The sequence below is a fragment of the Drosophila teissieri genome, chromosome 3L (genome assembly GCF_016746235.2).
Source record: "Drosophila teissieri strain GT53w chromosome 3L, Prin_Dtei_1.1, whole genome shotgun sequence".
NCBI lineage: Eukaryota > Metazoa > Arthropoda > Insecta > Diptera > Drosophilidae > Drosophila > Drosophila teissieri.
In genome coordinates, this window is record NC_053031.1 from 19,227,809 (window position 1) to 19,241,348 (window position 13,540).

The 13,540-nt window shown below is 42.4% G+C and overlaps 1 protein-coding gene across 4 annotated transcripts in view; it reads right to left on the bottom strand.

Moving 5' to 3' along the window:
• LOC122616053 (protein naked cuticle) overlaps nt 1-13,540 on the bottom strand; it is a 41,779-nt gene that overhangs the window by 3,336 nt on the left and 24,903 nt on the right. For 2 of the 4 annotated variants that reach the window (XM_043791309.1, XM_043791312.1), the window contains exons 2-3: nt 3,199-3,659; nt 246-1,076 (exon numbers count right to left, since the gene is read on the bottom strand). In XM_043791309.1, coding sequence (XP_043647244.1) covers nt 246-1,076; nt 3,199-3,659 — 1,292 coding nt within the window. Of the gene's footprint in view, nt 1-234; nt 1,077-3,198; nt 3,660-6,858; nt 6,917-13,540 lie in introns of those variants that run through there. The other 2 variants (XM_043791310.1, XM_043791311.1) reach the window with 2 other exon arrangements.

The following is a 13,540-nucleotide window of genomic DNA, read 5'->3' on the forward strand; positions in this document are numbered from 1 at the left end:
ATTTCACAATTTGCTACATAAATTGTAACAGGCAAGTAACTTTGTGGTGTTCAACTATACCTATCTTTATAATTCATTTAGAGGGCATTTTTAACATGAGTAGTCATGGATGCAAAGTACTTATTAATATTTTTTAGTCAAAACATTCATGCATAATTTCGCTTGAGTTAGGCTGGCAGCAGTTTTAGTTGGGATGAGCAAATGATTTGTTTTTGCTACGATTTCGTTTGTTACCTTGTGCCTACCTTTTGTTTGCGCGCCCTTCGCAACATCTTGACCCGCTGGGTGGCCTGCTTCATGTAGATGTCCTGCTGGCGCATCTGGTGGTTCTGGTGGCTCTGGTGGCTCTGGTGGTGCTGGCGGTGCGAGGGACAGTCCACCTGGTCCACCTCCGGCTTGCAGCACTTGAGATTCAGCATATTCTCGTAGGTATTGTGGCCATTGTCGGGCGTATTCTGTTCCGTGCAGCACTGCTCCGCCCGGGAATTGTTCTTCTGGTGGTACCTGGCGGACTGCGCCTGGTGGTGATGGCTCTTCCCAGTCGCCTTTGTGCCACTTCCGCTGGGCTGGTCGGCGGCGGGTGTGTGGCTGTGGGTGTGGGCGTCCTTCTCCTTTTCGCTGTTGCTGTCATCGTCCTCGTCATCGGACTTAATCAGTTTGCGTGGTCGATAGCGATGCTGGCGGCGGTTGCCGGCGGATGTCGTTAGCGCCGTCGCTCCGCCGGATCCCACTCCTCCTCCAGCCAGGGGTTTCGACATGGCCGCCAGACCCGTGGGCAACTTCTTCAGTTTGCTGGCGTGGCTGCTGCTGAATCCGGCTGCCACCGGAACGGGCACCACCGGCTGCGATTTCGATTTGCCCTCGGGACTGACGGTGAGGCGCACGTTGATTGTCTTGCTGCCGCAGTGGGGCACCACCACCGACTTGCCAATGGACTCGTATATGGTGTACACAATGCCCACAATGTCGTCCTTTGTTATCTTGCCGTGGTGCCCGTCCAGGTCGTAGAACGTGAACGAGAACTGCAGCGGTTGCGATGACTTGCCGCCCTCCACGGACACGTCGCAGGTGAATTCCTGTTTTGGAATACAAATACATTGGCGGGATGAGTGATTGATTGTCTCGGACTGAATTTGATTTAAATCAAGAGCGTCAAATCAAGATTCTATGGTAATTTCATTATCCCAAGGGTGTACAAGAGTCGCTCTAACACTGTCTTAACTAAGGATTCTTCAATTAAAGATTCAAATATATTTTTCTATCCAAGGAAACACATTTAAGCTCAGCAGATTGAAACTGATTTTCAATTATGTTTAGTTATCATATGGTAGTTGAACATTTAAATGAATCATAGAAATAAAGCATGGAAAGAAAAACTTGTATCTTGTTGATAGTTAAGGATAAATTTTGAACTACTGTTTAATTACCTGAACTACTCAAACTGCCATTATTATAAACTGTAGTTCTACTGACGGTTTTTTCAAAAACTTATAATGTGTTATTCCTTATAAATTACCATGCCAGCAATTTTAATCGCCTCTCTAACACCTCAGACAAATAAATACCATTCCATTAAAAGTGTTCTACAAACTCAAAGGCTTAAATTCCTCTACCCGCAAATGTGTTAAAACTTTTTGCCCCATAAGGCTGACGCAAAGGCAAACTAACTAAAAATAAACAAAAAACGCTGCTAATAAACTTTCGAGCATAAAAATCGCACTGTAAATTTACAGCCCACCCGAAAGTAGGCAACACTTTTTGCAGATGCAACATGTTGGGGATGCTGGGGCCACATTGCAAAGGGGAGCCGAAAATGAAACTGAAGCCAGTGGAAACAACAATAGCGAGCTGTTCAGGACCACTAAAACCAGTCGAAAATTGTGGCCATAATTTGACTAAATATTTAATTTGCCGCTGCAGAAGGAGCAGCATCGTCATCCTCACAGGGGGCACAAAACAATCCCCATTTTCTCTGATAAAGTGGCAGATCCAAGCATCCACAGCCAGCAGGCAGAACCTCCACTCCCCACTTGGCTGCCCCTTCAGAGTCGCAAATAAATAAATATAATTTCCTTTGCTGCTGCTCGGCTCGTAGATTTTTAATTGCCCCTGAGTGCTTTTCGTGTTTGTTGTTTTGCTTTTAATGGGTTTTATTGAATTTTAATGTTTTGATATTTTTTGGCGAAACTGGCACAACTGGCAGCGGCGTCCGAAACAGAAAACCACCATCCGCAGTGGGTGGTAATGGAAAACTGCCGGCGCCCTTGTGTTAATGAAATATTTTTTCCCTCTTTTTCTCGATTTTACTGCATTTTCGTGGGTGGATGTTGGAACAACAAATGATGCTGGAGCCGAATCTGAGGCCATCGCGGTGAGCGAACAGCCATTGAAATTTTAATTAAAAGCACATTGAAATGTTGAGTTTATGTCCGATGTGCGATGTGCCCTGTGGGCCATGAATTATGGGCGGGAATCGTGGTAATAACACCAGGCGAGTTGATTAAACTTGGCCCAACACCAAGCACCTGGCTGGGGGTCAGAAAAATCCCGCAAATGGAAAAGCAAACATCATTTAATTTATCATCGTGTATTTATAAGCAATGCAATTGTTTGGCTAATTGAAATTGAGCACAGGGCAAACCAGCTAGTAGAATACTCTAGTAAAACTATCAAAAGGAAACATTTTAATTTAGATGATAATATTAATAAAGGCCTAATTATGGCATTTGCCATTATATTGAAATTGTTAGCACTACACTAAATGGAAAGTACTTAAAGGGTAGTTATCTGAAACTAAATTGACTATTGAGATTGAATCTGCTCAAAATGCTTAATTTTATTTAGGCCACCTTGAAGTTCGGCGAACTCTAATTAATATCAACTTGCGTAAATGCAAATTTCTACGTAATTGCGTACAACCCTCTCGAAGTGAGCGCCAATTAATGGCTCCATAAATATTTGTGTTATGAAACGTTGAAAACAAGACAAATCCACCCCATAAATTCACTAATTAATGAATGGAAAAGGAAATTGAAATGGAAATTGAAATTAAAATTAAAATCAGAATGGACTATTAAGCGCAGTGTTTATGGGCTCGGAAGATGGAATTTGATTGTGTCCATGGGATAATTCATAAAGTACGAGTACCTGCTCACTGGGAGCAGTGGCGCTATTTGGGTAATGGCATTGCTGACTCACCTCCAGTCGGATGCGCTCCTCCTTGTGGTGGTGCAGGTGGCGCGAGTGGGCGTGGCCGGTGTGCTGCTGCTGCATCGTGGCAGCCGCATCCACCGCATCCTCATCCTGCGGCAGGTGCTGCTGCATACTTGAGTATTTGCCGTGCTTGCCGTTGGAAGTGCTGCTGATGCGCAGATGTTTGCTGTGGCTGCCGCCGCTGCTGACATCCTGCGGATGGCCCGGGTGGCCGGGATGAGTCCTGCCCGAGGAGTGGTGGTTCGTCTGGTGATGAGACTGCTGCTTACTTCCCCCACCGGACGCATTGCCCGGCGGCGTGGTGATTATGTTCACCACCGGCGATCGCAGTTGGATATTATTGTCACGTTCGCTGACCAGCAGCAAGTCGGGCGGTGCGCTGCAGGAGGAGGAGGCCCGCACCTGGTGGTACATCAGCTCCTCGGAGTCTGTGGTGCATTCCTGGACTGCAACGGGAAGAGGGGTGGGATGCTTTTAATTAAAATGCAAAGTGGCATGAAATTGGCGGCATGAAAGCAGCGCCCAGTCTCAGTCTGCTCCCTTTGGACATCTAATCCCCTTGGCTTTTGTCGGCTTTTCTGTGTGCACTGTGCACCATATTTTGCACATTAAAATAAGTAGCTCCAATTTGTTGTACACTCCAATTGAAGATAAATAAATATTGGTTTGCAACTTATATAAAAGCCAAAAAGCGATTAAAAAAATGTCAGGCCATTGAAAACCACATAAAATACATTTATAGATGCTAATAAATTCTCTGTTTTCAAAAAAATGTAACACGTAATTTTTCACTAATTTGTATAGTAACAACTCCTGTACAATTTCTTTCTGTGTGCGCCTTTCGCCGGCGTCTTGCAATTTATTTGCAATTTGCACAAAGCGCATTACAACAGCACAAAAGTTTATGCCTCAACGCCAACACAAAGCGATGGCGACCAGGCGGCCAATGCCGATCTCTTTGAATCCCCTCGAGAAACTTGAAAGGCGGCAGCTCGGAGAGCATTCCTAATTAATGACGTCGTCGTCGGCGGCGGCGGCACTCAAAGTTTTCTTTCTTTTCGGCTTTTTTTAGCTGGTTTCGGTTTCGGTTTTGTTTCTTTCATTTTTAATTTAAATGGCTGCAGCATTATCCGGGTGGTGGTAGCCACCCGAGCGCTAAGAGCTGAAAGCTGAGCTGAGCCGGCAGATGAGCATTCTACGGTCTGCGGTCGCTTTTGGCCCATTCATTACACATTACTCATACGACGCGTGAACCGCACCAAAGCGAAGCGGGTCCAACTGCACCGATTGTTAGATGTTCAGGAATGGTACCAGGGCGGAATGTGTAATTTAAATAATTTGTACTGCTTACATTATTTGATGTTGAGAAGGGTGATTTTAATTAACTTTTAATGCAGCGATGATGTTTTGAGTACCTTTCTATTTCATTTCGTTGCTCATTGCGGCCTAAATAAATACATTATTCATTTAAAAATATATACACAAGCAATGGGCTAACTATATTCAAAATCCGGTTTATTAAGTAAATTGAATTCAATTTAGGATGACATTAATTAGAGTTACGCCATTTATTAAATTCAAATATACATTGCCTTCCAACTGACCCCTTTACAAACTTTATTGCTCACATGTTTTCACACTATTTATCCAAGCAAATGGCATTTTCCGGACTGCACAAGGAGATTTATTTAAAGAAGACCCACCACCATGCAGCATAACCCCCACTTGACACATAAATCCCTTTTCCACTGGCTCCATTCAACGCCTTTCTCTGCAGTAATTCAGTCCAGTAACTTCACTCTAAGTTCCTCTGCCGCACTATCCATTCTTGGCTCCATTGTATCTGGCTCATTTTAATTAATTAGCGCGCTTAAAAAACGGAGGGATGAGGCAAATTCCACTTCTCGCCTGCTGACCCAAATTTGCGGTTTAGCCCGCTTTCTACGCGCGTTTTTCCATTTTCCATTTTCCATTTCTCATTTCTCACTTTTCATTACGCTTTTCATTTTTCATTTGTGCGAGCCGCGTCCTTGCCAAGGACCCCGCCCATTTGAGTGGAGCCAGGACATGGCTTTTAATTGCATGAACATTATGCAAGCACAGCAGTCCCAAGTCTACATTTTGTATACTTTGTTGGTTGGTCGCCTTCCCTCAGCCTCTGTTGTTATTTCCCAGCGGGGAGGGGATTGCGAAAAGAGTTGCTGAGGTGGCGACAATTGAAGACAATTAGCCAAAGTGCCTGGGAAATGAGCTAGTCGTTGAGTCCTGCCAAGTGCTGGAGTTGCTTACACTGCAGTGTAGGTGGGAAAACGATGGAGGGTCCGCAGGAGTTGACCCAGTTACCACTCGACAATCTAAAATTGTAGGCCGTATGCCAGAGATTCTAGGCAATTGTTAGGAAACAGCCCATTAAAATCCAATATACAAATTCCAGGCGTCAATATTTATGTATAAATGCTTAAGTTACAATTATAATATCAAACGATTATTTTGTATCCTTAGATGATATGCTGGAAATGGATTTTTCACTTTCCTTAGTGCCAACTCTTTTCGAAATAAGTTTGTAAAAGCCATCAAATGCCACCTGCTTTCTAAGCGTTCAAAATATGTCTTTGTAAATTCGTGTTTTATTACGGACAATTTATAACGTTTTCATCCAATTTATGCGCATTTTTGATTTGCACTATAAAACCCAGTCACAAGCACACTAATTAATTATGCAAATCTCAGCTGGACAACTTTTATCTACAGCATCAGCGGCACCAGTGACTTGATAACACAAAAATTACACAGCCCAGATGAACACATGGACTCGGATATGTTAATGGATACCATTTGAGCTGAGCCTAACACGATCCCACGACTGAATTCCGAAGAAGAGATATTATATCAATTGGGCAGCAGCACGAAGGGAACTCTGCACGCATTACTCATCCGCCACGTAGGCCGCATTCAATTTCGTTGTTTTTCTTTTGATAGATAAGCCGCAGGCCGTGACGTTCCATTTATCATAGAAAATTCATGAGGCTGGGCCGCTCATTTCGACACTGTGACCTCACCTCTGCCTCTGTCTCCGTCTCAGGTAACTCGGAGCCCTTGGGCTTGGCCTCAGTCTCTTGAAAATAACCATTGCGGCTGTCTGAGGGATTGAAGTGGTCCGTGTGCCCGAAGCTAATCATTTTCATTCCGTTTGCCCTACGCACGCATTACGCATATGCACAAATTTAATTCATTATGCCCACAGGCTTAGGGCTTGCCTGAAGGCTCTATGTTTTGAAATCCCCAACATTTCAGGGCGGGGCCTCGCATCTCAAAGTCATCTTAAATGGTATGGAGCTTTCACTGCAAGTGGAGGCGTGAGTCTTGTTTACTTTTCACGTAGTGCTGCCGTCGAAAATGTTACTGTTCAACAATTTTACTGCCAAGCTGTTTTAAGCTTTGCACAAACAATTTACGGCAAATGGTAATAGATTAATAGATTATACTGATTTATTGTTGCGAAGTAGTGTAAGGCATTTCGCATCTATACTTATAAAATATGCGTATTTCGTTTTACATGCATACATTTTTTCTAAATACTTTGTAACCCTCTGTCTTTATAAGGTAACTTCGGAACTATTTCACTGTAAACTTGCAAATACATACTTCTTGAAAACATGACAGTCTAAATTCCCTTTATAGGTCATCGGCAAGTCACGTAAGCCCGTGGCCCCTGGCATTCGGCAATCAATTTGCGCCTATATCTGTTTGGAGTGGCTTAGGTCCAAGTTAATTTTCAAGGCGGCGTATTTCATATCAGACGCCAAAATGCTTTCTTGATGACTCAACAACAACAACGAGTTGATTCCCATTGTGGCGGCCACTTGAGAGCAAAACATGTTCTTTTGGTTTATCTTGGCGCCACGATCGTCGGCAAAGGCCGCGGCATTTGCTCAGAAAAAAGTATAAGACGCTGAATAAACTGAAAGGAACACAAAGGCGATAATTAAACGCAAAACAAAGCGGCCGAGAACAGAAAAAAATCCGAGTCAGAGATCCCAGGCACATCAAGCTGTCGACTTCTAATTGGAAAAGGTGTAGAAGCCAAGTAACGAAAAATAAACACCATCTCCTAGATAGCTCAACCAAGATAATCCGAAAACATTTAAATGTACGAAATCGAAGACTAGATGGATAAGTAGTTGAAAGCAACAGGCAAAAGTTACTTTTTCTAAATAACTGAAAGGTTGTGCTCAAGCCATTTCAAAGTAATCTTCTTTGTGAAAAACCACTTCATAAACTCCAAGTACAACCCAAAGAGCCGCATGGCAACACTATTTATTAGGCAGATGATGTGCCAACATGGCCGGGCCAAAAGTATTCGTTGGAGAAAAGATATAAGCCAGAGATAAATCTTCATAATTGCGTCTGTGTGGCCGAGCAGAAAAACCGAGGGGAGGGCAGTCGGGGGAGCGAAAAACAAAAAGTTACTGCTCCGAGTAGTTGTGGCCAGATATCTCGTATCTGGCATGTAAGTGTTAATGAAGTTAAGTGTTTTTGACGCGAACGACCGGCAAAAACCAAAGCAACAAACAATTAATGAGAAGTCGCATACCATCGAGTCGGGCGAGTGGCGAGAAAACAACAAATGCTCGGCCCTTCGTGATAAAGATCAAGAAATGCCAAAAACTCAACTTACTTACTTACTTATATCCAGAAACCATACATAACTGAATTCGGGCATCCGGCGGTGAGAAAAAATTCAGTGAAATAGTCCAGAAACGTAATATATTACCTAAATGCACTATTATTTAAATTTTTGAAAGAAACTGTAACGAAATTTTGTTTTACTGTCCCAGACTTAATAGTCCGTCTGATCGAAATTCGATCAAACCGACTCGAGTGCCTTCCAATTTGTGCTTTATACTCGACGTCTATTTTTTATAATATTTTTTTGACACTTCACAATTTACAACCACAATTTGGCATGGCACTTATCGAGCCAGGGCAATAAGACCGGCAAAAATCAAACGGGTCCTAAAAAAATTATTCCCTATCAGCCGAAGAAATCTGCCTCACATTTTGTTACCTACTTTTATTTTGCTTTTGTTTTTGTGTTTCTGTTTTTATTTCCACCGGCACCATTCACGGGCTAAATCTTATCAGGGGAATGCTTGCTAAATACCAGTAGCAATTATTTCGAGGGGAAGCAAGAAGTGGGACCCAGAAATGGGGGGTTTACTACGGAACCGGGTCTGGTAACGTTTAATTAAACGCCGATAATCGATGCGCCTACCCGAACAGCTTTACACGATGGACTCCCCAGACTTATCATCATTATCAGCGTTCATTATCTGAAGTTCACGGCGAAATATAAATATAAATATGGCTGTGACGATGCGGGAAACCTTTTGAGTTAAGTTCAGTTGTGTTTAGTTGAGTTGAGTTGAGTTGAGCTATTTGCGGATGGATAATGCGCTTTTTGTTTAGCTTCAATCAGGCCCGATCGGTCGGCGTTTTTATAACTTTGCTTTAATGTCACAAATCAAGTGAAACAAATGCCGACAACGACCACGTCAGATCGAGCGTGCCTTTTGTCCGATACATATGGCTATCCCTAGCTCGGCGGCCCTCTGAGCCCCTCCTCCCTCCTCCCTCCTCCCGGCCCCAAGCCCCTTCTGGCCCACTCTGGCCTACTCCGGCCCCTCTAGACCCGTGTGCCCGCTCCCTTTGGGCTTTGGCTTTTAGCTGAGCTGGGGCTCAGCGCGTGTCGGCTGGTTGGAGGCCTTCATCTCTGCCGCTCGCAACGTGTTCGGAGAACGGGTTTGCCGGGCATTTGTATCTGTTGGATTTTGTATCTCTATAAGCCAGAGATGGGCATACCAAATTGCTTACGAACTTGGCAAATGCTTCCACTGTGATACTCTTTTGTTCAGATTTGAATATTTTTGGGATGCTTGCATTAGACTAAAGCACAGACCTTGGCTAAAGTATACTTAAAATAAATTATAACTACCACATATGTTTCAAGATCAATTAGCTTGTTGTCTTCAACCAATAAAGAATTACCTATTGTATAAAAATCTCGATTTTTATCCACCAATAAATCTAAGACTAGGGCACGAACTTATCGTTATAGCTCAGCTTCACTCGGAAAATATGAACGTGTGTGTTAACTTGGCTTTGACTGCCCTCTCGCTCCCTCGGCGTATGTCTTTCTCGCTCTTTGTCTCCTGCTGCGGTTTATTTAAGTTTTGCGCCCAAGTTTGCTGCGGCTACACACAAACGGAAATTAATTACAAACAGCGGGCTTAAACTCGCCGCAGCAACAAAAAATAAAAACAATAATGAATGAGCGGCATAATAAACGAAGGCTGTTGTTGTTGTTGCTGCTGTTGTTGATTTTGTTGTTGCCCCATAGGCAGATGCTGAACTGTTGTTGCTTTTGGCCATTAACTCAAAGGCGTTAATTTCCGACATAAGCAAATTACTCGCTGCCTCCACTCCACTCCATTGTATCTAATTTTTTTGCTGGCGCCAATTTTCTGGAATTTTATCAACATTTTTCGCATGTCGCCGGCAAAAGCAAAAAGTTTCCCATTCCCATGGTAGTTAGTTATGCGTATTCGCATGCTCGCAGTCGTTCTGGTTGCTTTTGAATTTTGTGACTGTGTTTGTCAATCAAATGTCAATCAAACAATGCTCCAGTTTTCACGCTGTCACGCTGTCTCAATCATCTGTTGTTGTTGCCCAGTAATTTGATTGCTAAAGCGTAGGAGCTGCAGCGAATTGTGTAAATATTCATGTACTTTGTATCGGAACAAGGCTGGCGACACTCGGATTGTTCAGTTCAGCTGAGAACTTTCAGACAGATGATAAGATAGCGTGAGATACGCGATGCTGCGAGGGTGGATTCCATAGTACGAGGGCCCGTCGAAAAGGGGTGAGCCCAGTTGTACAGCCTTCTCTATTTGCATTTTAACACTTGTCTAATTTAGATTGTGACTTTTGATGAGGAGTGAAGCTCGAGAATTATTTGTAATAAATTTCTCAAGAAGAATTCATTTGAAGAGGTCACCCTCTTCCACTTTTTGTCAAGTTAAATTAAATGCTTTTATATTCAGGCACTAATTTGTTTGTATCTTATTATTATCGCTCAGCAACTCTGTAGTTTCTGGTGTACATACTCCTGTTGTCCAACTCGAGCATTCTTCAGATTCAGCACTGCGAAAGTTTTTGCCCCAAACATAAGAACCAAAGCTGCCACACACGGTTTCCGTAGCCTCCACTTCTGCCTCAAAGTGGTACCAAAAAACCCTCAAGTATTACATATCACATATCGCATATGCCTAGGCATTTACGTAAATTATTGTGTCGCTTTTTGTTGTTGACTCTTGGCCCTTTTTATGGCCATGTAAAAATTGCGCGAACGAAAAGACAGTCCATGCGTTTTTATTTTTACAAGGCGGCCTCTTTTACGACCACCTGCAATGCCAAATTCGAGATAAGAGATAAAATTTGTATAAATAATTTAGCCAGAAATTTACGCACAATGCGCCTCGGCGGAGAGACAATAAAATTGTACAAATTATGAACTTGAGGCGTGTTTCGACTGAAACTCTCGCTTTTCTGCCGCTGACATATGCACTCGAACAGAAACTCGACAAAATACTTGAAAAATGATTATTATATACTCCACTCGCTTTTCGTCTTCCCTTCGCCATGATTCACACGCAAACTCGGCGCAGAAGACACTTCAAAAGTGTTGGTAGTATTATAATAATAAAATATACACACAGAACTGAATTATTATGCTTCTTTCAACTTTTGCGCCTAATTCACACTTTGTCCTCTTCTTTCTCTTCTTCCTCATCGTTCTGACTGTGTGTGAAAATTTTATGTATTGCCTATAGCAGCATCATCAAAAACACAACGGACGGGGGAAAATGGGAGATTTCCCCCATATCCCAGAAGAAGACATCAATATGAAATTTTTGTCACGTTTTCTAATGTGCCGATGGGCTGAGGAGGGGGCACCTTCTATGGGTTGTCTGGAGGGAGGCCCAGTTGCGTAACCGCGGGCAGTGGCGTGGCTTCGGGGAAGCTCTAAAATAAATGACATTCCCGATGAAATTTACATGCGGTCTTCAAAATCGGTGTGAAAATTGAAATTGGTTTTTTTGCGCCGGGGGAAGCAGCGACATATTTGTTTGCCTTTGGGCAAACAATGTTTATTTCCCAATGTAAATAATGGAAGAACTTATATCAATGCCAGAATAGGTTTTTTTTTCAGTACCTAAAAGTGTAAGCTACTCATGAACGGCAATACAAATTGCAGTTAAATACCGTGTACTATACCTGTACACTAAAAAAGTAACCAAACGTGTTATGAGTATCATATCAAATTCCCAGTAAAACTGGCCTTAACTACTAATAAAAATGCACTTTAATGATTACCATTAATTAATTTAATCACCTAATAAAAGCGTTACGTTAAATAATGTATTCTTAAATTCCTTTTTAATTTTATTTCAAATACTTTTATATGCAAAAGTACCAGTATTATCGCTTTTTTCCTTCACTTCTGGCTCCTTCAACACCTTACAAGCACTTATCCTGCGAAACATTACTCAACGCCACGGAGAATATTATTTTCTATCATATTTCAATAAGAACATCAATCATCGACCCCTCCACTCGCCGCCCCTGGCAGGGCCCTCTATCACTCGCAGCCATCAATGTTTTTATGTTACGTTATGCCATGTGCTATTACTTTAGCATTGGCGAACACCCTACAAAACGTGCAGGGCAGCCCAACTTCGCCTAAAACCCCCCTTTTATATCTGGCACCTCCGACAAGCCATTAAACAGACCCACACTCTGATACAAGGCAGATAGATCTCACAGATACAGATACGGATACATTCTCATCCCAATCTCACAGAGCCACGCATGACTATAAAGTATATTTTAGCATGTCAAGCGTTGCGCATCCGCTTTGATGTTTATTTGACAGTTTTTATAGCGGCTTTTATCTGCCAACTACTTGGCTAAGTCCCCACCCCTCTGCCCCTCTGCCCCATGCCTCCAACACTCCTCCCGCCCCCTTTATTTCCCTTCAAGTTAGCTGGCTAAAAACAACAATTTGCCCGCTGCTTCTGTTTTGTTTTTACTTTTTGCCAACAAGAATACTTTGAAGATTTATACTTTGTTTTTGTTTGCGCTCGTTGTTGTCTCGGCTTTGACTTTGAGAGCCCAGAATGCGTCACACGCATATATGTATATTGTTAATTCATTTTCGGGTATAAAATAAAACACATCAGGCACAACAACCAACCAACAAGTTGATTGCCCACGCAGCCGGCCAACTCATTCAGTAATTTCTTGGTTGTATATTCTGGCGGAAAATGCATCTCAAGTGCATGCGGCCTAGATATTTCAATACACACGCTCTTTGCGTATCTTGGTATCCCTCGGATTATCTTTGTATTGTATCTCACCCTATTTGTTTTGTATACTTCTCGGTTCACTCACATCTATGTTTCGTTCTCCCTTTACCCTATAGAAATTCGGAATTATTTTAAATAATTATCTCTATCTATAAATATAAAGATCATAAAATTCCAATATAATTGGGTATTAATATGCATTGATATTAATTCATATAAATTATCCAGTTCCAAAAAGTAAATTAAATAAGCTGTTACATCTTGAAATAAATGAAGACTGAACAAATAATTAAGCAATAGTTTAGTGAGACTGTAATTAACTTATAGTTCCGATGTTATTTTTTGCCGACTTCCAACTTAATTTCTAAACTTTATAGCATTCTTATATTCTCCAAAATAGTTTCCCATTTTTCGGTTGAATTTTGAGGAGTATTTCACATATTTTCTTAGTGTTTATGGTGTTTTTATAGCTACTGTGTCAAGAACGAAGTCGACGCCTCGGCATCGGCGACAAATTCCGTGTTTTTGCCCCGCCTCCGCTGTGAATCTGAAGTTTCTGCCACTTTTGTGGGCCAAATGTGGGCGGGACGGGTCCCCGGCCCCTCTGCCACAATTTGTTTGCACAATTACCTCTAAAGCAAACAGACAGACACACACACAGCCAAAATGCGAACCATTTTTGTGCAAACGGCGGCAAATTAAGTTTCTGCACATAAAGTCGAGAATGGATATTGGATTCACCCCCACCATTCGGCCCAAAGAGGGAAAAAATAAAACGAGACTGGCGACCATTTGGCTAAATATTTAATGAAAATATGCGCATTTCCCAGGCATACGACTTTGGCTTTGTCTTTCGATTGCAATTACATTACGCTGGCCAGGGCAACAATAACAGAATT